The sequence below is a fragment of the Plasmodium gaboni genome, chromosome 14 (genome assembly GCF_001602025.1).
Source record: "Plasmodium gaboni strain SY75 chromosome 14, whole genome shotgun sequence".
Taxonomy (NCBI): Eukaryota; Apicomplexa; class Aconoidasida; order Haemosporida; family Plasmodiidae; genus Plasmodium; species Plasmodium gaboni.
Genome location: NC_031494.1, coordinates 1765681 through 1793140, shown reverse-complemented (window position 1 = coordinate 1793140; position 27460 = coordinate 1765681). Strand labels below are relative to the sequence as shown.

At 18.5% G+C, this 27460-nt stretch overlaps 6 protein-coding genes across 6 annotated transcripts; 4 read left to right on the top strand and 2 right to left on the bottom strand.

Moving 5' to 3' along the window:
• Positions 1-497: 497 nt before the first annotated feature.
• PGSY75_1448200 (hypothetical protein) lies at positions 498-5704 on the top strand (the record flags this gene model as incomplete). Its single annotated transcript, XM_018788167.1, has 14 exons — positions 498-563; positions 657-797; positions 895-1030; positions 1121-1275; positions 1375-1514; positions 1606-1675; positions 1794-1871; positions 1970-2100; positions 2248-2311; positions 2552-2614; positions 2731-2774; positions 2870-2948; positions 3131-5100; positions 5236-5704. The coding sequence occupies 14 exons, from the start codon at positions 498-500 to the stop codon at positions 5702-5704; spliced, it is 3606 nt and encodes a 1201-aa protein (XP_018639539.1).
• A 326-nt stretch (positions 5705-6030) lies between these two features.
• On the bottom strand, positions 6031-6615 carry PGSY75_1448100 (hypothetical protein; the record flags this gene model as incomplete). The annotated part of the gene is made up of 1 exon (XM_018788166.1): positions 6031-6615. One exon carries the CDS (start codon positions 6613-6615, stop codon positions 6031-6033), a length of 585 nt encoding a protein of 194 aa, XP_018639538.1.
• A 998-nt stretch (positions 6616-7613) lies between these two features.
• PGSY75_1448000 (putative U3 snoRNA-associated small subunit rRNA processing protein) lies at positions 7614-11583 on the top strand (the record flags this gene model as incomplete). The annotated part of the gene is made up of 2 exons (XM_018788165.1): positions 7614-7716; positions 7832-11583. 2 exons carry the CDS (start codon positions 7614-7616, stop codon positions 11581-11583), a joined length of 3855 nt encoding a protein of 1284 aa, XP_018639537.1.
• A 2178-nt stretch (positions 11584-13761) lies between these two features.
• Positions 13762-16824, top strand: PGSY75_1447900 (multidrug resistance protein 2 (heavy metal transport family); the record flags this gene model as incomplete). Its single annotated transcript, XM_018788164.1, has 1 exon — positions 13762-16824. One exon carries the CDS (start codon positions 13762-13764, stop codon positions 16822-16824), a length of 3063 nt encoding a protein of 1020 aa, XP_018639536.1.
• Positions 16825-18109: 1285 nt separating this feature from the next.
• PGSY75_1447800 (putative CH domain-containing protein) lies at positions 18110-23803 on the bottom strand (the record flags this gene model as incomplete). Its single annotated transcript, XM_018788163.1, has 1 exon — positions 18110-23803. One exon carries the CDS (start codon positions 23801-23803, stop codon positions 18110-18112), a length of 5694 nt encoding a protein of 1897 aa, XP_018639535.1.
• Positions 23804-25941: 2138 nt separating this feature from the next.
• On the top strand, positions 25942-26970 carry PGSY75_1447700 (hypothetical protein; the record flags this gene model as incomplete). The annotated part of the gene is made up of 1 exon (XM_018788162.1): positions 25942-26970. The coding sequence occupies one exon, from the start codon at positions 25942-25944 to the stop codon at positions 26968-26970; it is 1029 nt and encodes a 342-aa protein (XP_018639534.1).
• Positions 26971-27460: the final 490 nt, after the last annotated feature.

Here is a 27460-nt window from a genome sequence, read left to right as displayed (position 1 = left end):
TTATTTTTTTTTTTAATGCCCATATTTTATAAAAATCATTTTAACATTATATATTAGTGATATATTTACATATATATCATTATAATTTCCTATTTGATTAAATATTGATTTTTTTTAAGTATATATATAGAAAATATATATATATATATATATATTATATTTAAATATATATTTTTTTTATTTTTTTAATTCTTAATATTTTATCTATTGAAACATAAAATTAATAAATTTTAAATTGTAATATGAGAAAAAATTATTCTTTAAGATATCTTTTAAAATAAAATGCACCATTATCAATTAGTATAAAAATAATATGTTTTTAAATGTATATTGTTAGATTATTCATATTCTTCAATATTGTAATATATTTTTTCATAAGGCATTATTAAATAAATAAATAAAAATATATATATATATATATATATATTGATTATTTCTTTTTTGCCTTATAGTTCCTTGTTAGTCTCTTTATATATATATTATAAAAAATATATGAAATGAATAAAGACATATTAGACAACATAAAGGAACTAGCTCAATTTAAGCTACTATGTAAAAAGAAGGTAACCTAATTCATTTATATATACAATTTGCTCATCAATTAAGAAATAAATTATAATTTCTAAATATATATAAATAAATATTATTTTCTTAAGTCCGATTTATTAAAGTATTTCGAGTCTTGTAACCGTAATGAATATGAAGAGATTTGGATGACATCTCATACAACCTTAGTGGAGTATATAAGTGCTGATAATTTATTTTATGATGAGGAAAAATCAACACTATTATTTAAGGTAAAATAAAATGAGAAATTACACATAATTGTATATACATATATATATATATATATATATATATATATATATATATATATATATATATTTTATATAGGAAGAAAATAATAGACAATATCTATTAACATGTATAATATTTGTTTCAATTTATTTACAACATTTGCATAATAAGACACAAAAGAAAGGAATAACATTTGAAGAGAATTTCCAAATACTTTTCTATAAACTAATAGGTTAAAAGGAATATAAATATAGACACATAATTGTTATATATATATATATATATATATATATATATTTATATATTTATTTATTTATGAAAGAAATACAGTTCATGCTTAGCGACAAAGAAGTGAGATTATCCTTTGGCAAATGTCTTCTTGCTATTTGTGAATTAAATATAAAAGAAAATGAATTTACAAATAACGTCAAGATAAATCTTTTATTATACTTACTATGGAAATGTTGTCATATAGAAGTATAAAATAAAGACGGGACAAAAAAAAAAAAAAAATGATGATATATAAGTATCATATATATATAAATATATATATATATATGTTGTTCGCCTGATTAGGGTAAAGGAACAGATATTACAAAATTAAAGAAATTCAAAGAATTTTGTAAATATATTAATTGGGGCATTTCTGAGAGAACTACTGATTCATTTTATATCTTATGTTCTTATACATTGAACCTTCCTAAATTTTATGAAACGTAAAAATATGAAATATATGCTAATTATACTAATATTTAATAAGATATCATTATATATATATGTATTGAATATTGATTTATATATATACAGATCTGATGGAAAAATATTTTTATCTCATGTTTGGTCTCAGAATGAGAGTATAGCATATCATCTTTTTAACGTAATTGAAAATAGGCGAATGAATAAATATAAATATATATATATATATATATATACATATTTGTATAATAAAAATACTTTTACATAATATATATTTTTTATATTAATTATCATTTTAGAAATTTGTCCATAACACTGTCGTTTTATCACATAACCATATTTATCATTACTCAGAAATTATTTATTCCACTTGGAGGGTTATAATAAAAAAAAATATACACATTATATAAATATATAAATATATGGATATTTTTTTTTTTTGTATTCATTATAATTTATTATCATTTCATATCAGAATTGTTCAGAAGATATGCAAGAAACACTTTATACTCAAATAGAGTATCTAGTAAACTTTTCTTTAAAATGTCCAATTAAAATAGCTGCTCGTTTTAGGGAGGTTCTAAGTATGTTTCATACAAATAAAGGGTATATACTGCATATTAAAAGAAACAAATATATACATGTCTTAATAAGTAAATTTCATAAGACCATCACCTATAAATAAATAAATAAATAAATATATATATATATATATGTATATTTATTTATACATATATGTTTTTTTTTTTTAAGAGATAAGGATGTCAACAGGTTGATATTTAAAATATACGACCCAGTCATATGGAGGAGTTTAATGGTAAAATGAAATATATATAGACATACTTACATTAGAAATTGCATAAGAATTTAAAGAAAAAAGATTATCCAATTATAGTAGTAATTATAATACTATTTTAATTATAGAGAGGTGTAAAAATATATATATATATTATAAGTGTTATTATAATATAAAAATATATTTTTGACACATTCATACATAGTTTAAATACATTCATGTTACATTTCATTTTATTCAAATGATTAAAAAAATATAAAGTGCCCCAATTGGAAAATTAGATTTAACGCTACCTGCATATTTCAACTGATATATCCTGTTGTTGTAAGGAAATATTTATATATTAATAAAGAGAATAAATTATAATTATATATATATATATATATATATATGTTTATATATATATGTGTATATATGTTATTTGTGTGTATTTGTTGCAGGACCCTGGAATAAAAGATATTAATTATATGCAAGAAATGGAAAAGTTAATAGATGAACGAAAAATAGAATAATTTAAAAAAAATAAAAAAATACAACATTTCATAGAATATAATATAATATACATATTATATTATATAGAGCTTATAACGCACTCTTGGATTTATCTGAAGACAAAAATACATATGTACTCCAAGCAACAGCCAAATGTATTTGTTATGTAAAAATAAAATAAAATAAGATAATTAATATAAATATAGAGAAATATAAAAATATACACAACATATATATATATATATATATATATATATATATATATATATATTTAAAATAATGATGTTAATTCACCTCTTTTACTTTTTTTTTTTTTTTTTTTTTTTTTTTTTTTTTTTTTGACGATAGATTTTAAATGAACTGTGGGAAATTTTCAGCCATGATAAAAGAATGAAACTCATAGATATTTTGATCAGCAAATTTTTAAAAGAGAAATCCAATGAATGTGTACGTGTTGAAGTAGTATTAGGTTTTTGTGAGATGTCAAAAAATCCTATGCTTCGTAAAATAATTCTAAAAATATTTGACAGGATAAAATATCTTATAAATGATAACTCCTTACGTGTCCGTAAAAATTTTATTATGCTTATATTAGATTTACATAATTATTTGAATGATGCATTTACTTATGATATCGATTTCAACGAATTAATAAAAAAATTAACAAAAGATTTTATTACATTTAATATTCAATGCTGTATAAAAAAAATGTCTTATATGAAATATGAATATCATGATAAATTAAAAAATAAAGAAATGTATGAATATTTAAAATTATGTACAAATTTAATTAGTTACTCTATATGGAAATGTGATATAAAAGAACAAGCAATTAAATGTATTAATTTATTAAATGAATATCCTGTTCTAATGATATGCATAAGTAAGTTTTCAACAAATGTCAATTTAATTGATAGATATAAATTATCATCAGTACTCTTTGAAATTACTAATTCTAAATTAAAAGAAGAAAATAATTTCATAATGTTAAATAAAATTTATGAAGATAAACAAGATAAATATGTAATGATAGACCAATATTATAATAAAAATGTTTCTATAAATAATAACATAAATATAATTTTAGAATCCAATGCAAATCTTAAAAAAAGATATATTAGATATTCTACTTTATTAATATGCATAGCAAATTTTTTAAAACCAAAAAATGAAGAAGAAATAGAATTATGCTACTCTGAAGAAATTGAAGAATTTCTAAAAATGAAATTCAAAGAATTATATTTTGTTGAAAGTATCAATACTATTATGCAACCATTTTATTTTAAAGTTTTAAAGAATATATATTTACATCATGATAATTATTTTATTAATATAAATTCATATAGTACAAATCAATTGAATAATTTATATACTATGAAAAATATATATTTATGTCAAAATATTATTATTCCTTTATTTTTTAAATGGAACTTATTAAATATATATATAATAGACCATTTAAAATTTTTAAACATATCTATAGAATCTATTACTTATAATATAAATAAATGTATATCAAACATTCATAATCAAACTTACCATCTAAATATTGATAACCACACATTTCAAGTTATTGAACAAAATGTCAAAGAATTAATAAATACTCACAAAGGTTATAATGATACAAGTAATTTATTGTCACATGTAGAAAATAATAACATATCAGAAGATAAAAATAATACAAATATAAAACAAAATAACATTAACAAGAATAATATAAATATAAATAAAAATATACATATCTCCAATTTAATGTTTGATTACAATGAATTAAAAGATGAAAATATAAATAAACAGAAAGAATTAAATTGTTTAATATTTTTGTCTCTTGTCGTAAAAAAAAAAAAATATCACCATATGTTATTTAAACCTTTTCCATATGTTATATATAATATTATTCATAAATTTAATAATTTTCTTCTTCATATTTTTCATAATTTTTCATTACATAATTTTGAATTACCATCACATTTTCTTTCAGCCTTTTATAAAGCAGGGAATAAAAAAAATGATACCCAAAATATAATTCAACTAATATTATATAATAAAAGCGAAATACAATTATATATACATATCTATGTATCTTTTTTTTTCCTTTTTCATTCATATTGTACTCATAATAATTTTTTATATGAGTGGAATGATTTAATAGAAAATACTTCAAAATGTATTGAACATATTAGTAATATTAAATTTAAGAATGAGATACAAATAAAATTATATAATGTAACCTCACAGGAAGGTTTACATAATAAAGAAGCACAACAAGAGAAAATAAAATGGGGAAAATATATTAGCTCCATAATATATTTAATAACGTAAAAGAAATGAAACAATATATATATATTATATGTGTATGTATGTATGTATGTATGTATGTGTGTATTTATTTATTTATTTATTTATTTATTTATTTATTTATTTATTCATTTATTTATTATTCTTCCTTGCAGGTACTTCTTAGATATGGTCGAATATACCATAGGCATGAAAATGATTTCTATTGACGAGCTGGATATTAATCTTATGACATATAATTTATTTTTATTTTATAAATGTTATGAAATTGTATGTGACACTGAGAAAGAAATTAAATTAATATATTTCACAGTGTGGTATAGAATATATTCATTTATTATTTGCATGTTAAATTTGGGATATTTTGAAAAAAAAACTGAAATAAAATTAGCTGTTTTAAATACTTTCTTTTTATTTACATACGAATTAGTACCAAACACATATATAGAAAATTTTATAAAAAAATTTAATTGCATAATTAAAGAAAAGGATATCTTCCAAAATTTCTTGAGCAATTTTAAAAATAATTCAGATGTATTAAATTATATGTCAAATAATCAAACAACTAAAATTCAGCAAGTTATAGACAAAATAATTTTTCAAAAGGAAAAAAGGAAAAAATAAAACAAAAAATATATAAAAAAAAAAAAAAAAAAAAATATCAAAAGTTATCACAAAAAAAAAGAAAAAAAAAATAAATATTTATATATATAAATATATATATTTTGGTTATATTATAAATATACAATATTTAGTGTATTACTACAACTTTCTTGTATTATGAAATATACATATAGTTTGTTTATTTGCTTATATATATATATATATATATATATATATATATATATTTTTATTCATTTAAGAACGAACCAAAACTTAAACATTAATCTATCATTAAATATATACATATATATATTTTATATATATATTACCTGCTTGTCTAGATAGACTTAGAGTATATTCAATTTCCTATTTTTAATTATAGTAAGCATATCTAAAATAATTTCTTTCGTTTTCATCATTTTATTTAATTTATCATTTTGTATTTGTTGTTCTATTTGTGCAATATTTTTTTCATATAATTTTTTTTTTAATAAGAACGGTATTATATTGTCATTTATATTTTTATTTTCTTCATTTGTAGTTAAATCTTCAGGATTATCACGATTTAATTCTTTAAAAATATTATCATTTAAAATATCTTCTTTATATTTTTTATCATCATTTTTTATATTCTCTTTTATTTCTTCATAAATTTTCTCATTCAATTCTTTAAAAATCTCGTCTTCTAAAAGGTCATAATTTATATTTTCATTTAATTTGTTATATATTCTATCATTTAATTCTTCAAAAATTTCATCATTATTAAGTTCTTTATTTATTGTATTTTCATTTAAAGCATTACATATGTATTCATTTCCTTTATTATTTAGGAAAGATATTTCATCTCCTTCTTCATCTATGACGATTTCTTTTTTATCACCAATATTATTATCAGTTTCTTTGGTTTTTTTTTGACTTTTTTTCCTTTTCATATTTTATACAAAAATATGATAAATGAATTAATAAATAAAAATATATATATATATATATATAAAGTATTTAAAAAAAGAAAAAAAAAAAAAAAAAAAGTGTGATTATAATATATTTTTTTTTTTTCCCTATACTAATCTAAATATATTATATATATTTTTTTTTATTACCAGATAATTACATACAAAAAGATTCCATATATATATAATATATATATATTATTATATAGAATAATAATAAAATAGGAGAGTAATAATATATATATATATATATTTATTTTATAGAATAATTATATAAATATATTTATGAATATAAGAATACATATATATTATATATATTTTATATATATTATTTTTTATTATATTACAAAATAAATAAAATGGAAATGAAATATGTTTCGATTATTCAATTTATATATATATAAATATTATATATATTTGAATTTGTTTTTTTTATATCATATATTTATTACATAAATATTTTATATGAACCATTTTAATAATTTTAAATGAAATATTATCACTGTCATGTTATAATATCTTCTACAAGAAAATGAAAATTAATTAATCAACATTTTTTTTTATTAATTTGGGAATATTATATATAATATAATATAATATAATATATAAATTATAATTTTTTTATTTTATTTTATTTTTTTGTAAATTTAATTTCCCCTTAATAAATAGTATCAATAAATATATGAAAGAATTCAAAATTATAAAAACGTTTCATTTTCAAATATATATTTTTTAAAAAATATTATAAAAAAAAAAAAAAACCTGTAAATAACTCCCTTTTTGATTTTTTCATAAAATATTAATTGAAAGAACTTTTTTTTTGTAAAAATATATTTATAAATAATTTTATGAATTAAAAAAAAAAACAAAGTAACATCATACGTCTTAATTAAATGTAGGAAGTTTTCCATATTGTTAGTTGTTTTTTTTATTTTTTTTTAAATTGACATATTGTTATTTAGATAATTATTTCACATAAAATGGTGAAATCGTATGATAGATATGAATATGAAGACTGCTTAGGAATAGTAAATTCAAAAACTTCGAATTGCGTTTTTCTTAACAACAACAGTATAATATCAGGTAGAACATATAAAAGGAAGAATATATGTATATATAAAAATATAATACATATATATATATATATATATATATATATATATTTATTTACAATTTTCATATTTTTCTCCATTTTTAGGACATGATGAATGTGTTGGTATTTGGAATATAAATGAGAAAGAAATAAAAAAGAAACTTAGTGTGCCTTTTCTTCCGCCGTATTATTTTTTTACTCATCATGTAACATATATTTGTATTAATAATATGAACAAGAATATTGTAGCTGTTGGATATGCTAATGGTTCTATAAGATTATTTGATATTGAAAAAAATAAAATATTATCTACCTTTAGTGGTCATACGTCTGGTATATGTAAATTAAAATTTAATGAAACTGGTAATTATTTATGTTCTTGTAGTAAAGACACGAATATTATATTATGGGATATTATTAATGATAAAGGTGTTTTTAAACTTGAAGGACATACAAATGTTGTAACAGATATCGAATTTTTACAAAGAAAAAATTATTATTTAGATGATTTTCTTGATAATAATATTCTAATTAGTGTATCCAAAGATTGCCTAATAAAAGTCTGGGAATTAAATATACAATCATGTGTTCAAACTATTGTAAATTGTGAAGAAGAAATTACAAGCTTGATAATTAATCAAACAAATACCAGATTAATTGTTGCATGTAATTCCTTTTTAAAAATTTATAAAATTAATTTATATTCTAATCATATCATTAAAGATACATTTACCAACTCTAAGATTTATATTACTTTTTTAGCTAATATTAAAAGACCAACAAATAGTAGAATACAAAATATGAGCATGATATTTTTTATAGATAATGAAGATATATATAATGATACATATGAAATAGTAGAACAAAATAATAATAAAAATGTGGGAGAAAAAACTAACAATTTATTATATTCTTATCATAATAATGAAAACATTAATAATTCTTTTATATCATCTTCAAATGTTCATAATTTAAAACAAAATGAAGACCTATTAGCAACAGATAATTTGTCTAATGCAAATATATTATTAAATAATAACAACTTAAATACATCCAATAAATATTGTGAAAGAACTAGATATTGTATTGATGGAGATAATAGTGGTCTTTTAATTTGCTGCACGAATTTAAAACGTATTGAATTTTATAAAATTAATTCTATAAAAAATCAAAAGAAATCCGAAAAAAATAAAAAGAAAAGATATATTGAAAAATTGAAAAAAAAAAAAAAAAAAATTTTAAATGAAAAAAAAAAAATCGAAAAATTTAAAGGAAAAGAAAGTATCGATTATAATTTTCTGAAACAAAAATTAGAAGATTTAGAAAAAGAATTATTCATTTATAATAATTATGATATACATACAGCAAATGATGAAATAAAATATTTATTTAATTACAATTATAAATTTAAATTACAAAATATAGATGTTATGAAAAAGAAAAAAAAAGATAATTATATATATCTCCTTGTTTCTTTTATGTCTAATCGTTTGAGTGTGTATCAGGTTAATTTATATGACATTTTGCATAATAAGGATAGTTTTATTGTAATGGATAATCAGAAAAAGGAGGAAACTGTAGATAAGGATAGCATTGATATGGAAATTAATAGTGGGGCCAATAAAAGTGATAGTGATAATAAAAGTGATAATAAAAGTGATAATAAAAGTGATAGTAATAATGATAGTGATAGTAATAATGATAGTGATAGTAATAATGATAGTGATAACAAAAGTGATAGTAATAACAAAAGTGATAGTAATAATGATAGTGATAATAATAGTAATGTTAATAGTGAGGAAGAGAATGAAAGACAAATAAAGGAAAAGGTTAAAATTGTGGAGAAAAAAATTTATGATTATTCAAAATGTTTTAAAGAAATATGCGAAATAAACAAAGGTCATAATAATTCTGTCGATTTTTTAAATTTATCATCAAATAAAGAATTGTTAATTTCCATATGTAAAAAATATGTAAAGATATGGAATATGAATAATTTACAAAATATTATAACTATAAATTTAGAAGGATGTACAAATGCTATATTTTGTAATAATGATGAGAATATAATAATTAGTGACGAATGTGGTTATTTATATTTATATGAATTAAAAAATATTGAGTTAAAATATAGTTATAAAGCCCATGCAAATAAAATTATCAGTCTGTCGAAAAAATGGAATAAAAACGATAGTAATAGTTATGTTAATAGTTATGGTAATTATAATAATTATTATTATGATAATTATAAAAGTAGTACAAGTAATGATATAGGCTTTTTATCTGTGGGAGAAGAAAATTATTTGAAGATTTTTGAATATACAATGGGTGTGGCAACCAATGAATTAAGTGAAAGTGAAAATGAAAATGATGATAATATAAATAATTTTCATAGTAGTAATAATATTGGAAGAGATGAAAATTCTTCTATTGTGAATAAAAAAAAAAATTATAAAAAAAATTCAACAAGGGAAAAACTAAACAATATTGATATGTACAATAAAGATTATAATTCTACAAATGATGAGATAAAAAAAGAAAATTGTGAAATATTTATGTTTAAAGAAATTGATTGTTATCATTTAAGTGATAAAGTTAGTTGTGCTATGTATTCACCAGATGGGAAATATATATGTATTGGTTATTTAAATAATTTAATAGAAATATTATATAGTGATACTTTAAAGATACATTTGACATTATATGGTCATAGTTTACCAATAACATGTATAGATATATCAAAAGATAATAAAATATTAGCATCTAGTTCTGCTGATAAATTAATATTTTTATGGAATATGGAATATGGTAATGTAAATAAAAGATTACATACTGAATGTGATGTAGTTACAAAAATACAATTTTTTAATAATAATAATAATTTAATAAGTATATCAAGAGATGGATATATAAAAATGTGGGATGCAATAAAATTTCAATGTATATGTACTGTAGATGGAAATTTTGGCATGTTGAAATGTTTAGCTATTAATCATAATGATGATTTCTTTTTAACTTCAGGTACACATAAAAGTATAAGAATTTGGAAAAAAGGAGATGATTTAATATTTTTAGAAGAAGAAAGAGATAAAGAATTAAATTTACAAATAGAAAAAGAAGCTATTCGAAATGATTTAGCATATCCTTCTTCTGTAGAAAAAAATGTTCTATTAAATAAAGCTACTATTAAAACTATAGAAACAATAAAATCATCAGAAAAATTAATTGAATATCTAGATATTATAGAAGAAGAAATCATTTTATTAGATACATATTATAAAAATTTAACAGCATATGAAGAAGCTAAAGCAAAAAATGAACTACCAGATTTTGTTCACCCACCAACGAAACCATTACCAAGACCAGAATTATTAAATAAAGATCCTCATCAATTTATAATAGAAATTATGTGTAATATTAAAAATAATATTCTAAATGAAGTTCTAATCTCTTTACCATTTTCATATGCATATAAATTATTAGATTATATTAAAACCTATTTAATATCATTTCATTTTTTTCAAAAAATTCAACAAAATTATAAAAAATATCTTTCATGTGGGAATTTTAATTTCTATGTAGAATATTCTATAAATATTGTACTAACAATTATTAATATTTATAGAAATCAATTTCTATTCGATAATAAATTTCGTTTTCTACTTTATGAATTACAACAACTAATTCTGCCTCATCTCAAAAAATCAGTAGAACAATGTGCTTTTAATCAAACGACACTCAATTTTTTAATGTATTCAATGGATGACGACGAATTAAATCTAGATCTTAATCTTATTCAAAATAATTCTTTTATAAATAAAGAAACAAAAAAAATACATCAACAAAAGGCAGATTGAAAGCCTCAATGGTGGATTACCCATGCAAAATTGGTATTACTTTAATATATTTGTAAAAATAAAAAATTACCATTCATATAAATTATTCAAACTATTAAATATAATACAAAAAATATATATATATATATATATATATATATATAATTATATATATTTAAAGATGTTTGTTTTTTATTTTATTTTATTTTTTTGTTTTTTGCCATCACATAGGTATATTTAAAAATGTGAAATCATAATAAATATATAATATATATATATATATATATATTTATTGGTTAAAAAAAAGGAAAGAGGTATTTCCATGTGTGTTTTATATATATGTGCATGTATATACATATATATTTATAATATATATATATAAATTTATATATAATTTGTGTAGGCACTCATTTGTGAAATAAATGACGCACAATATAAAAAAAAATTTCTATATTAAAATATTTAAGTTACACTATTTATATTTTTATATATATTATAATTGTTTATATATATATATATATATTTTTTTAATTCATCTTTTATTGTATATTTTATAAATGCTTGTATTAGTCATATAGATATCTCATTTATATTTCCAAGTATAATTAATGAGGATTAAAATTTTATTTTTAAAAAACATAAAAATTAACAATAATTAAAGATATACATATTATATATATGATATATAAATTTATAAAAATATTATAATATATATATATATATTTTTTTTTTTTTTTCCCCTTCGTCCTTATTAATATTATATGTAATAGTCAAATTATAAAATGTAATAATGTTTTACATATAAATGATTACATTTTGTTAATATATTTAATTTCCTCGAGCCAAACACATTTTTCATTATAGATATAAAAAATTAAAAAACTATAATATATTGATATTATATTTATAATGCTGAATTTTATTTATGTTTATGTTTTTTTATTTTTGTGGGGGTTTGTATTATTACTAGTATAACATAAAAAAATATATATAAAAATTCCTATATTAAGGCTATGAAATTATAATATGTATATAAAAATTTCGGAGTTAAAATATAGTCATTGAATGAAAACCTTTTTTATTAAAATATACAAGAAAAGTTTATATCAAAATGAAGTTGAAATACCAAGGAAAAATCAGAGAAGTTTTCTCAAAAGAGAAAAAAAAAAAAAAATTAAATAAATAACGAACAAATTATATATTAAAAGTAATATTATAAATATATATAATAACATGTATATAATATAATCTACATAGCAAAATATACACAAAGGTAAAATATAAAAATAAATAAAATATATATATATTATATGTATAATTATATATATTACATTTTAAGGTAAAAAATGATGTAAAAATATAATCATTATTTTTTTATATGTTATTTATTCATGTATATAAATAAAAGTATATATATGTGAAAACTACTATTGATAATAATAAACATTTTATATATATAGCAGTCATCAAATATGTATAATATATTGTAGAGGAAAAAATGAATAATTTATAGAAAAAAGGAAGGAAAACAATAAGAAATATATATATATATATATATATATATAACTTGATTTTTTTTTTTTTTGGAAAAATGACGGTTTTATAGAGAAGTAGAAAAAATATAAAAACATAACAATATAAAAAAAGAAAGAAATTTTGGTTAATATATTATATATATATTATATATTTTTTCATAGAAAAGAAGTGTATATATATATATATAATATAATATTATTTTTTTTTTTTTTTTTTTTCCACACATAAAAAGGTATATATTTGTAATAAAAGTGTAAAGAAATATATATTTATATCGTACGTGAAAATTTTGATAATGTACTTAATTTATTTATAAAATATTATATATATATATTACATATATATGAATAAAATTTCGAATTTGTTCTCTCTTTCATTTATTTATATTTATAAATTATTAAATATATGTAGATATAATATGTATACACATAGATATTTATTGTCATAAACCATAATAATATGAGACATTTATTCTATTCCGATAAAAAAAACTTTATTATTGGTTCATCCATTTTAAATTAGATATTTGAAAATTAATTGTGAAAATAAAATTGTGTGTGTTTTATATATAATTGTCTAACATTTTATCATATATATATTTTTATTTATATCTTCATATTTCATATATTTATTTATTTATTTATTTTAAAAAGATAAGAAAAAATGGATGTATCAAATTACGAGTACTTAAGATCCTATGGTATTAATAACGAACTGAAGAGAAAAAGAACGCACAAGAAGATCATAATATATCACATAGTAGATATCATAATATTTTTCTTGTTGTTATTTAGTTGTTACAATTTTAATTTTCAATTATGTTATAAATACGAAAAATCGATATTTTATAATTTTTTTAAATCATCAGTTGATTTATTTTTGTTGAATGTAATAAGAATAGTATACACCATAATTTTATTTAGATTACATAGAAGGATAACAGAATTAAATGCATTAGGAAAGGTGTATGTAATATCTAGACATATAACAGGTATATTAGCAATATTGAATGTAATTAAAATGATAAATTATAGTTATATAGTCAAATCAGAGAATCCTGTTTATAATACAGATATGTATTTAATAACGTTAAAAGTGTTATTTATGGTATATAGTATTTTTTCATCAATATATTATTATTTCACACAATTTAAATTATATAACATAAAGAAGAAATATATAATAGCTCGAGTTGAATTAGAAAAAATATTAATAAATGATATAAAATCAAAGAAATATAACATATACAAATCTGATGAAAACAGTGGTATATTAGGAACAGATAATAATAGTACTATAATGAATAATGAATATTTAAATCTTGATTATAAAAATTTATTAGATATGAATATATCTTATAACAAATTAAATGAAAAAATAAATAATGATATTATAAAAAATACTTCTGATGATCAGGAGAAAAATATGGATTATCATAATATTAATAATTTTCAGATAAAGAAAAAATCCTCTAATTTTCCTTATTTAAATTTTTTTCATAAACAAAGTAAAGATAATAAAATTGATGTAAAAGAAACATTTTTAAATAAAACGTATAGTAGTAAACGTAGTAGTAAAGTGGATGATAGTAGTAGTAGTAATAATAATAATAATAATATAAACTCCAAAATTAATTATTTAGAAAATAATATAACATATGCAGAATTTAAAAAAATACTTGTTCCATATTTGTGGCCAAGTAAAAGAATAGATATGAAAGGAAATAGTTCTATATTACGTACATATATTGTTTTAATATTTTTATTTATATTATTATCAAAAATATTTAGTGTAATTTCTCCTATATATTTAGGTTGGGCATCAAATGAAGTATTAAAAAAAAGTTTATCAACTTCAATATATTATTTAGGTTTATATGTAATATTTTTTTTTATATCAAAATTTTTAAAAGAAGTATGTGGTGTTTTATATTCACAAGTACAACAATCAGCATTTATAGAATTACAAGAATCTATATTTCAAACATTTCATAATTTATCATATGAATGGTATTCTAGTAAAAATTCAGGTGGTATTATGAGAATAGTTGATAGGGGTACTGAGAGTGCTAATAATTTGATGAGTTCTGTATTAATGTATATTATTCCAGCAACAATAGAAGGAATAATAACATGTATTATATTTATTTTTAAATATAAAAATAGTTTATTAGGTAGTGTATTATTTATAGGTTTAACTTTATATATATATTCAACTATAAAAATAACTAAATGGAGAAAAAAAATAAGAACAAAAGCAAATGAAATGGATAATGTATATCATGATATAGCACATGATTCATTAACAAATTATGAAAATGTAAAATATTTTAGTAATGAAAAATTTGAAATTAAAAAATTTTGTAATGCTTTATCAAATTATCATAGATATAATTTAAAAATATTAAATAGTTTAGGTATTTTAAATACTGTTCAACAATTTATATTGAATGGTACATTATTCTTTACTTTATTATGTGTAATATATATGATAGTTAAAGAAGGATCAGATCCTGGTGTATTCATAAGTGTTGTTGTATATACATCTAATGTATTTCAACCTTTAAGTATATTAGGAACATTATATGCAACTATAATTAAATCATTTACTGATATAAGTGATTTAATAGATATTCTAAGAGATAAAATTGATATATCAAATGATCAAAATTTGAAAAAGTTTGAATTAACATCACAAGAAAAAAAATTTGGTGTTAGTATTGAATTTAATAATGTATATTTTAATTATCCAACACAACCATTAAATACATCATTAAAAGATATTAATATTTATATAAAACCAGGTACTACATGTGCTCTTGTTGGTCATACAGGATCAGGAAAAACAACCATTTCAAAATTATTATATCGATTCTATGATTCTAAAGGAGAAATAAAAATAGGAGGACGTAATATTAATGAATATACTAGAAACTCTATTAGAAATATTATAGGTATAGTACCACAAGATACCATTTTATTTAATGAATCTATAAAATATAATATTTTATATGGAAAACTAGATGCTACTGAAGAAGAATTAACACAAGCTGTCAAATCTGCTCAATTATATGATTTTATACAATCACTTCCAAAAAAATGGGATACCTTAGTTGGTGATAAAGGAGTCAAATTGTCAGGAGGAGAACGACAAAGAATATCTATAGCTAGATGTTTATTAAAAGATCCTAAAATTGTTATATTTGATGAAGCAACCAGTTCTTTAGATTCAAGAACAGAATTTCTTTTTCAAAAAGCTGTAGAAGATCTAAGAAAAAATAGAACCATTATTATTATAGCACATAAATTATGTACTATCACAACTGCTGAATTAATCATTCTATTGAATAAAGGAAAAATTATAGAAAGAGGAACACATCTAGATTTATTAAAATGTAATGGGGAATACACAGAAATGTGGAATATGCAATCAAAGTCAAATGAACCATATAATGAAACAAGTTCTTCAACTGATAAAGACCAAGATAATAAAAAAAATAATGATATTATACTTAATACATCTAAAAATATTAACACCACAAATTTTAAGTCAGACAGTGAAGAAAATAGTCAACAACTTAGTGACGCAAATAATCATTTTAATCAATCAAAAACTAATGATCACAATAATAATATTAATTTAGACAAAAAAAAAGAAGAATCACAATTTATTATTACAAAGGATAACACACATATGGATGATCATAATATTAATGAAAAAAAATAGGATATTTAATATATAAATCAATATCGATATTTCATCTTCTAATCATAAACATTCTATTACAAATATTAAAAGCACATCTGATACTTAATGATAAGAATGTATAAAAATAAAAGTAAATGTCAATTATTAAATAATAACAGACAGGAGAAATATTATATAGCAATTTATTCGTAATAAGTAGAAAAAAGCCAAAATAAAAAAAAAAATGAACCGTCACATATATATATATATATATATATATATATATATATATAGATATACCTCAAAGGAATATTCACATATAAATGACATAATATTATGTATATATACACCTGTGCATTATATAAAAAAAAATATATGTTGAATACATAAAATATCATATTCTACATATATAATTCTTCACATTTAATTAATAAAAACAAAAAACATAATTACAATTATAATTAAAAAGATTATAATTTTTAATACCACTACATTTTTTTTTATTATTATTATTATCAATTGTTAATATATATATATATTAATACAGAAAATGTGTAACGGCATTTGGATCTATATATTTCTTTGAAGAATTATAAATAAAAAAAAAAAAAAAAAAAAAAAAAAATATTATATATATTATATATATTATATATACAAATTATGAATTTGACAATATTTGCTTTGACAAATCTATATTTATTAATTCATATATATTTTTTAAAGCCTATTATAATTAACGATAAATAAAAATATTACCAATATGTTTATATATATATATAAATTTTTATATTTATATTATATTTTTTCCTATTTTTTTTTTTAATTTGTTTCAATTATTTTTAGCCTCCTAATAAGTAACACTTCACAATATATTTTATATTATTTTATATATATATATATATATTTTTTAACTCTTTTATTTTTAATTATAAAAAATATGTTATCGAATTAAAAATTAATTTTTATTTTTATCTCTTTTTTTTTTTTTTTTTTTTCTGAAACATAAACAAATAGTTTTTTAATTTGTAGAACTAAAATATAATTGACACAAAAATTTGTTTGTGTGTCTGTGTGGTTTTTTTTAGGGATATTTATGTATATAAAATAAATTATAATTTTTATGTGGAAATAATAAGAATGTGATATAAGAAAATGATTATAATATATATATATATATATATAATATATTTAATGGTATATCCGTATGTATTTATTTTTTTATCTTGTAGTTATATAAAAATCATATAATAAAAAAAGGGAATCACATATAAATAAATAAATAAATATATATATATATATATATATTTATATTCATTTATATATTTTAATTATATTGTGTATTTTTAATTATATCCTCCAGGGATGTATCTGACAAGTGCTCATTATTATCATCAACTGTGATAATATTTTCATTCAATGATTTATCCTTTAATAGTTGTAAATTTGCTTGTTGAAGAGAATAGTCAGATGTTTCGTCGTTGAATTCATTTTTTTTTTTTTTTTTTTTTAATTGATCCTTTTGTTGTTTATCAAATGAGAATTTAAAATTATTATATTTTTCATCAGTGATATTTGCTAAATTAAGAATAATATCTTTATCATGTTGAGGTATATTATCTAATAGATATAGAACAGTTGAATATTTATTTAAATGTTTTTTAATAGATATAATAATACTTTTATAATATGTGATAATTAAATTGAGTTCTTGTTCTTTTGTTATGTTATGAGTTTTTAAATATTGTTTTTCTTTATTTATAGATGATATATATGTTTGTAATTTATGTATATCAATATTTAATGTCTTTATTTTATGTATTAATATTTCCTGTTTCTCTAATAATAATTTATTTTTATTTTTTTCATTTATATTATATTGTTTTAATAAATATAATTTTTTTTCTAATGATGTTATTTTTTCTGTTTTTTCTTTTATATCATCTTCTTTTATTTTTAATAATATTTGAAATATAAGACATGATTCTTTTGCCATGGCACTTACTAAGTTGAAAAAATCTTTTCCTTCATAAAATTTATCTTTTATTTTATTTAATGAGTGTTTGTTTGTATTATGTGTATGTATATGTGTATTATTATTATTATTATTATTATTATTATTATTGTTAGGATCATCTTTTATATCATCATTATTATAATTATTCACAATATAATTATTATATAGATGATTTATTTTTTTATTATAATATATATTGTAGTCTTCCATATTTTCTTTAAATATATACATCTCATTACTGTTTCCATAATATTCATTCGTATTGATATTAAAAGATGTATTATTATCAATATGTGCATTTATCTTATTTCTTATAAAATTATTTGATTCTTCAAATGAATAAAATTGAAAGACTTCACTTTTTATTATGTCATCTAAAAAACAATGAAAATCTTTTTTATAAATATTGATTTTATCATTTTGTTCTTTTTTCAATGGAAGTTTTTTTTTTCTATTCTCTTCTTGCTGTGTTTTAGATTTTCTTATAAGATCATCCAGATTTTTTATAATATTATTATTATTATTATTATTATGATTATCCATATTGGGTTTATCATGATTATATTCAAAACAAAAATTATTTTCATCTATATCTTTATTTATACTCTCAATGACGACATTTTGTTCATTTATTAAATGGTTACATTTTTGTTGATCTTCCTTGTCAATTATTAAATAATCATCAGAATTATTATTTTCCATACATATATTATTGATTATATCTTTTTTAGTAGATATAATTTCTAGCCACATATTTTTAATATCTTCTTGATTTTTTTTTGAGGAATTCTTTAATTCTAATATTAATAATTCAATTAAATTGATCCATTTTTTTTCTCTGGCTTTATATATTTTTAATTGTTTATCTACATTTTTAAATTGTTGTATGGTATTTTTATATTTCATACTTTCATTTTCATAACATGTATTTGTTAAAATAATTAAACGTTTTTTTTCTTTATCATAATTTTCTTTTAATTCAATATATTCATTAGTACATATTTCCAATTTTAATTTTGTTATTCCTATAATTTCTCTTAAGTTATATTTTTCATTTAAATAATCATCTTCTTTATCCTTCATACATTTATTATAAGATTCTTCCTTTTTCTTTTCATCTTTTTCATATTTATTTATATACTCATTGAATAAATTATGTATATTATATATATAGTTACATGTTTCTATTATAACATTACGATATTTATAAATATCACCTAGAAGCTGCCAAAATATATATGTAAGTTTTTTTTTTAAAACATTTAAAAGATTATATGGAGCGTATATAAATTCATTTTCTCTATCTTCTTTATTTATATTTCTATAATTTGTATTTTCTTTATCATTATAATTTTTATCAGTGCATTTCCTATTATCTGTCTTAAGACATGAAATATATTCATCGTCAAAATTATAAGGAAAATTAAAAATATTATTACTATTATTATGATATATATCATTCATAATTTTTGTATCACTCAAAATTTTTGCATCATTTATATTATTATCATTCTCTTCATTGTTAGAAGACCATATACCATTTTTCTTATTTTCATTATCATATCTATCTAACATTTTTAAAAGGTACATTAATTCGGCATCTCTTTTGTTTTCTTCCTCCACGGGTTTTAAATATATAAGTGGTAACCATATGGATGTAAATCCACTCAAATTATTACTATAATTATAAATATTATTATAAATGTTATTATAAATATTATTGTTATTATTATTATTATTATTATTATTATTATGTGTATTCTCCATATCATTTGTTGTAACGCTTTTATCATCATCACATTTATATTTTTTTAAAAAAATATTTTCTTTATTATCAATATTATTTTCATTAAGAACAACTTGATTATATTTATTTGTTTTCATAATCTCCAGTTTTGTTTTCCATATTTGTATATGTTCTAATTTCTTTTTATAAAATTCATTTAGAGATAATAACTTTCTATTTCTTTCTTTCAACATTTTTATTTTTTCATTTGTATCCATCTCATTTTCTAAAATATATAATTCGTTGCTTGATATATCATTTGTATCATTTCTTAATTCTTTTTTTTTCATGTCGTTATTTAATAAAAATAAATAATTATCTTTTTTTTTAATATTTTTATTTTTCATATAATTATACATATCAATATCTCTTTCTTCTTTAATTTTCATATCTTCTAATCTTATCCGTTCTAATTGTAATAAACAGTTCATATATATTAACAAATTAATTAACCAATTTTCATCTAATTCCTTAACTATATCTTTTTCTTCTTTTTTCTTCCCCTTCAAATATATTTTTCTTTCTTTATTATTTTTTATTATAATATCATATATGCTTTTCTTAATTTTTTCTATACTATAATGTTCATTATTCTTATTAAATATATCATCTCGAACATAGTTGTTTTCCTTTTTAATATATTCTAGTATATCATAAAATATTTTATTGTTAACATATATTTCATTGTATTCTTTGTTTTTTTCTAAGAATACTTGGTTATATATTTGCTTAAGATGAGTCATTTCTTCTTTTATATATTTATTGTTTTCTTCATGTTCTTTATTTTTTTGACTCAACATAAATTTCAGTTTCTTAAGTGGGTTATCTAACTCATGTGGAATCATAACATTGTTTTTTAAATTATGTTCTCCATTTTTAAGGAATATATCCTTATTATTTCTAATTATTTTATTTGAATTATTATTATATAATATATCATTAATTGATATGTGCTCCTTTATTGTATCCTTTTCATATATCATAAGATTATTATTATGTTTTATTTCTATATGATTATCATCCGTTATGTTATTTGTTCTATCTGAATATTTTAAAGTATTATTATTATAATGATCATTACTATTATTATTATCATAATGATCATTACTATTATTATTATAATGATCATTACTATTATTATTATCATAATGATCATTACTATTATTTTTATAATGATCGTTACTCTTATCATTATTATTTATATGATCAATAGACTTGTCCATATTATTAGTCATATCCCATTTATTCATCTTATTATCATTCAAGAAATTATCAATGTGTTTGTCTAGTCCATATTTTTCTCTTTCATTTTGTTCTCTTATAATTATTTCATTAATTTGTTCATTTAATGTATTACCATTATTTTCCTTATAAAGAATATCCAGATCTAAAAGAAGATCTTCCTCTATATGATTTAATTTCGATTCAAAATTTTTTCTTACACTTACTATATTTTCTAAGTGCTGATTTTTTAGAAAAAAAATATCTGCTTGATGTTTTTCTTTAAGTTTTGATATTTCTAATATATGAGATGATATTATATCATCTATATTTTTCTTGTGTATATTTTTCATACTTTTTATTTCATCATTTTTTATAATTAATTCTTTTTTATACATTTTTATTTGATTTTTTAAGAAAAGAAGAAATGATTCCCCCTTCAATTTCTGCTCATCATTATTCCATATAATTTCTAGATTTTTCATATTCTCATGATGAATTATATTATTTAAAAAAATGTCTTCATGATTATTATCAGTCTGTGATGACACATCTACCTTGTCTTTATTAAAAGGTTTAAAGAAATTGACAGGACTGGTTCCAAAACAAGTATAACTTTTATTATTATTATTATTGTTGTTGTTGTTTTTGTTGTTATGTTTATCTGTGTGGATATTATATTTTTCATTCTTACCTACACCCGAATCATGCTCTAATATATCTTCATTATTATTTATCATATATACATTATCATCCCTTTTGTTGTCATGAAATATGCCTTCTTCAAATCTAAAATATTTAAAAAAATCGCTACAAGGAGAAGTGGATACATTACTTATATTGTGTGATACACTCTTTCTCTTTATTCCATTTATATGAAATTCATTTGAATTCTTTGTTTTAATATCCATATTATCATCATAACAAGAAATGTTGGAAGTAAAACGATTCGAAGTAACATTACTCAATATATTATCACTAAAATGTTTATTATAAGATATGGTATCATCATCTTGACCTTTTTTATATCCTATAAAATTATCATTTTTATCATATTTTTTATCATATTTTTTATCATATGTTTCATATTTTTCTTCTTTATTAGTATAATTTCTATTTACTCTAGTATCTAATTGCTCATTATTTTCTTTATTCATTTCTAAAAACATTTTATTGTTGTATTCTTTAAACTCTTGCTTCAACTTTGTATTACTATTTGAATTATTATACCCTATCATGTTTTGTTCTTCTTCTTTGTTATGAACACTTGTATGGGTTTCAAAATTTTTTATATATTTATCAATGCTACTTTCTTCCATATGAGAGTTTATAGGATACATCAAATTTAAGTGGTCCGTTGAATTATCCTTTTTAAAAGAAAAATTATTTTGTGTGTTCAATATTTTATCAGATGTATTGAATATCGTATTACATTGATTATACATTACATCATATATATCATCATTTTTTTCATTCTCATCATCTATTATATGTATATCTTCATATTCGGGCATACTCCTAACTTTTTCAAATAAATTGTTTGGGAGATTAACACTACCTGCTCTAACCAAACATGTTAACGGTTTTTCACTTGACATAAAATCAGTTAACTTTTGATCAATCGGGTGTGCTAATATAAAATCACATTCATGATATCTAACTAAAGAATATAAAAAATATAAAATAATTAATGATTCATAGCATCCTTTAAAATTGTTTTCAATAATATCATTATATTTTATAAAATCTTCTTCAATATGTACACTTTTTAATACATTTTTTATCACTTTCCAATTTTCTTTTCTTTCATTATCACTTGATGGATACATTATAATACTTCCTTTATATTTTTTCATCACTTTTGGCCATATATATTCAAATAGTTCTAAATATATATCACCGTCTTTCAAACAACTAAAGGAAAAATCTTTTCTTTTCAATGTATCCTCTATCCACACCCGTAATTCTTCCTTCCCAATTTTAGTTTCATCCGTCATCATGAGAAAAAAAAAGGGCGGTTAATAAATATTGTAAAAAAAATAAAAGTAAATTCTTTTTTTATTAATATATTATATAGATAAGTAAATGAATAAATAAATAAATAAATAAATAAATATATATATATATATAAATATATTTACATATGTCCAATACTACTTTGTATTGAGTATACTTTCATGAATATAGGATCATTTACAAATATACATATATAAATATAAATATAAATATAAATATATATATATATATATATATATATACATTATTATTTTATATTGGAAAAAGGAAAATAAGAAGAGTAAAGAAGCCCAACATATAAACATACCAAAATATCAGAAAAAAATAAAATAAAATAAAAATAAGCATATATTATAAATATATATATCATTTTGTTCATATAAATTTATTTATTTATTTACTTACTCATTAATCCTTACATTACATACATATGTAATTTATTTATGCAAATTTATAAAAGGACGTTCACTATGACAAAATGTTATATGTTATAATGCACTTGTTAATATTGTGTGTATTTTATAGACAAAAAAAAAAAAAAATAATAATAAAATAAAATAAAAATTAATGAATGAATAAATTAATAAATATATTATATAACTCTATGTTGCAAATTAAATATAAATAAAAAATAGACAGTTAAAAGTATGAGTAACCATATTTGTATTTTTATTTTTTTTTCAAAGCAACATATATATATATATATATATACAATATATTATATTATTTGCATTTCATATTTTTATTAAACGTAAAATGAAGAAAAGCTAATATATTTCATAATCATCCCCAATAATTGTCCTATATATATACAATAGGATAGATTTTAAATATATATATATATATATATATATATATATATTTTTTGGTTAAATATTATTGTGTCATAGAACATTTTAAAGAATAAACACATGATAAATAACATACATACATACATAAATATACATATATTTTATTTTTATATTTATCTATTTATTTACACACACTATAAATAGGAACACCTAATTTATATAATCCTATTACAATGAAATGATTCATTGTATTGCTTTCTTTTATTCGATTATATTTTTCCTTTCGGCTATATTTGCAACAAAAAAGAAAATGGGATAATAGTTATAATACATACAAAAAAAAAAATTAGAATTGTTCATGATATTATTTATAAATATAAAGAAGAAATTTATTATATAATGGTTCCAGTTATATATACATATATTTTATATGACATGTTTCAATAATATGCTGTAATATATATATATATATATATATTTTTTCTCTTTATAAAATATCCAATAAGAAATAATGACATACAAACATTTTAATATCCAGTTGATAGAAAAAAGGAAAGAAGGAAATAAATAGGAGCAAAAGGTTAAAGTAATAAGGATAACATGGAAATTAAATATATATACAGTATATGCATGAATATTATAATTTATTTTTTTCCTCCTCATATTGTATTTATTAAATAAATAAATAAATATATACATATATTAACCTAATGTTATTTTTTTTCATCTCTATGGTGGTTATACATTTAAAAGGGTAAATATATTAAAAAAAATGTTAAAATAAAATAATATTGATATAAGGAATAATATTTTATCTTAAAAAATTAATGAGAATATAAAAAGCTGATAATTATATGTATACTAAATAATTATACCATATATATATGTATATATATTTTTATATATATAATATTTACTTTTTTTATTTTTCGATCAAAATCTAAAAAATTGCACTCATATACGATATTATTAAAAAAAAAAAAAAAAAAAAAAAAGTAAAAATATATTACCAAAAATATATTACATATATATTATATATATATAGCATTATTCATTGAAATTTCCTAATGATATGTTAAGTGTTATTATTTACACATATGTAATTTTTTTTTTTTTTTAATTTTTTGTTATATAAATAAAGGCTAAAAAAAAAAAAAAAAAAAAAAAAAAAAAAAGGGACTATATATATAAAGAGAAAATATATTTATTTAATGCCAAGGAAAAATAATATATTGAATGACATAATTATTAACGAAAAAATATATGTTTATATATATATATATATTTATATAAATTTTTTGAGATTATAAAATTATGTATGAAATACAATGGAAAAGTATCGAGAATTTGCTGACGCGTCAACTGGAATAAATCCTTTTTTACCTGTATGGGTAAATAAGAAATTATGTTTTAATGAAAAGTTGTTAAAATTATTATTATTTCCAATAGTAGTAATTCGTTTATGTTTTCTTAGTTTGACCTTAATATTTATGTTTTTTTTAAATAGTTTATTGAAAATATTACTATTTCAGTGTATAAAAGATTTTTTTTATCAAATAATACAGACAATATATTGTAGATTATTATTATTTTATTTAGGTTTTTTATATTTAGATGAACAATATGCAAATAATAAAAGAGTAAAGATAAAATGTACTAAACAAAAAATACCATTCACATATGATACATATGGTCATATTTTTTTATCGAATTTTACATCATTTGTTGATATATTATATTTATCATTTAGATTAAATCCATTATTTATTGTAATAAATAAAAATGGAACATTATCACCTATATCTTTTTATGATTTAATAAAATTATCTTTAAAATTTTCTATACCTAATAAAACAGGAATTTTTAAAAATATAGAACAAATACATAATTATGCTAGAACTCATAAAATTAAAAATGTTGTTATTTTTCCAGAAGCTATGAAAAGTAATGGAACATGTATACTCCTATGGAAAAATGATATATTTCAAAATTCAGATCTTGTTTTAAGAAATAAATGTAATATTATAACATTTATATATGATGAAATTAATATAATTAATAAAAAACTAAATCATTTTTATACTTCTCCACATACTGTTTTCCATCCATTTATTCATATAACATTTCTATGTTTTAATATTTATAATAAAATTAAAATTGTATGGATAAGTGAAAAAGATATATCTGAAGCTATAAAAGAACAAAACTTTAAAAATAATGAGGAATTTGTTTACTACTTGAGAAATCTAATGGGACAAATGAAACCTACAGGTGGGACCTTAGTAAACGTTAAGGGAGAAATGCTGGAAAAATTTGTTAACTACTGGAATATGACCAGAAAAAAGGCATATCTATAATATATATGTATATATGTATATATATATATATATATATATATATATATATATATATTTATATGTAGATATATTTTTATTTTGTCATAAGTTGTTTTTCAAAAATGTATATATAACAAAATAATATGTACAGGATATATTATTCTTTTTTCTTTTTTTCTTTTTTTTTTGGTAATATTATTAATCCTTTTTCCACTTTTGTCTATTTAAATATGCATAATTTTATTTTTTAATGTTTTAATTTTATTTTTATTTTATTGTAATTCTTTTTTTTTTAAATGTTCATGTACAAAAATATATTTACTGGCTTTATGAAATTATAAATTTATTTTTGTTGTATTAAAAATGAGATATTTTAATGCTCATCTATATTTACACATATTACATATTATGCATATTTATAATTATAATATCAGATTCGTAAAATTAATGAAAAAAGAAAAAAAAATTAATCTGTTGTTATTATTTTTATTATATATACATATATATATAT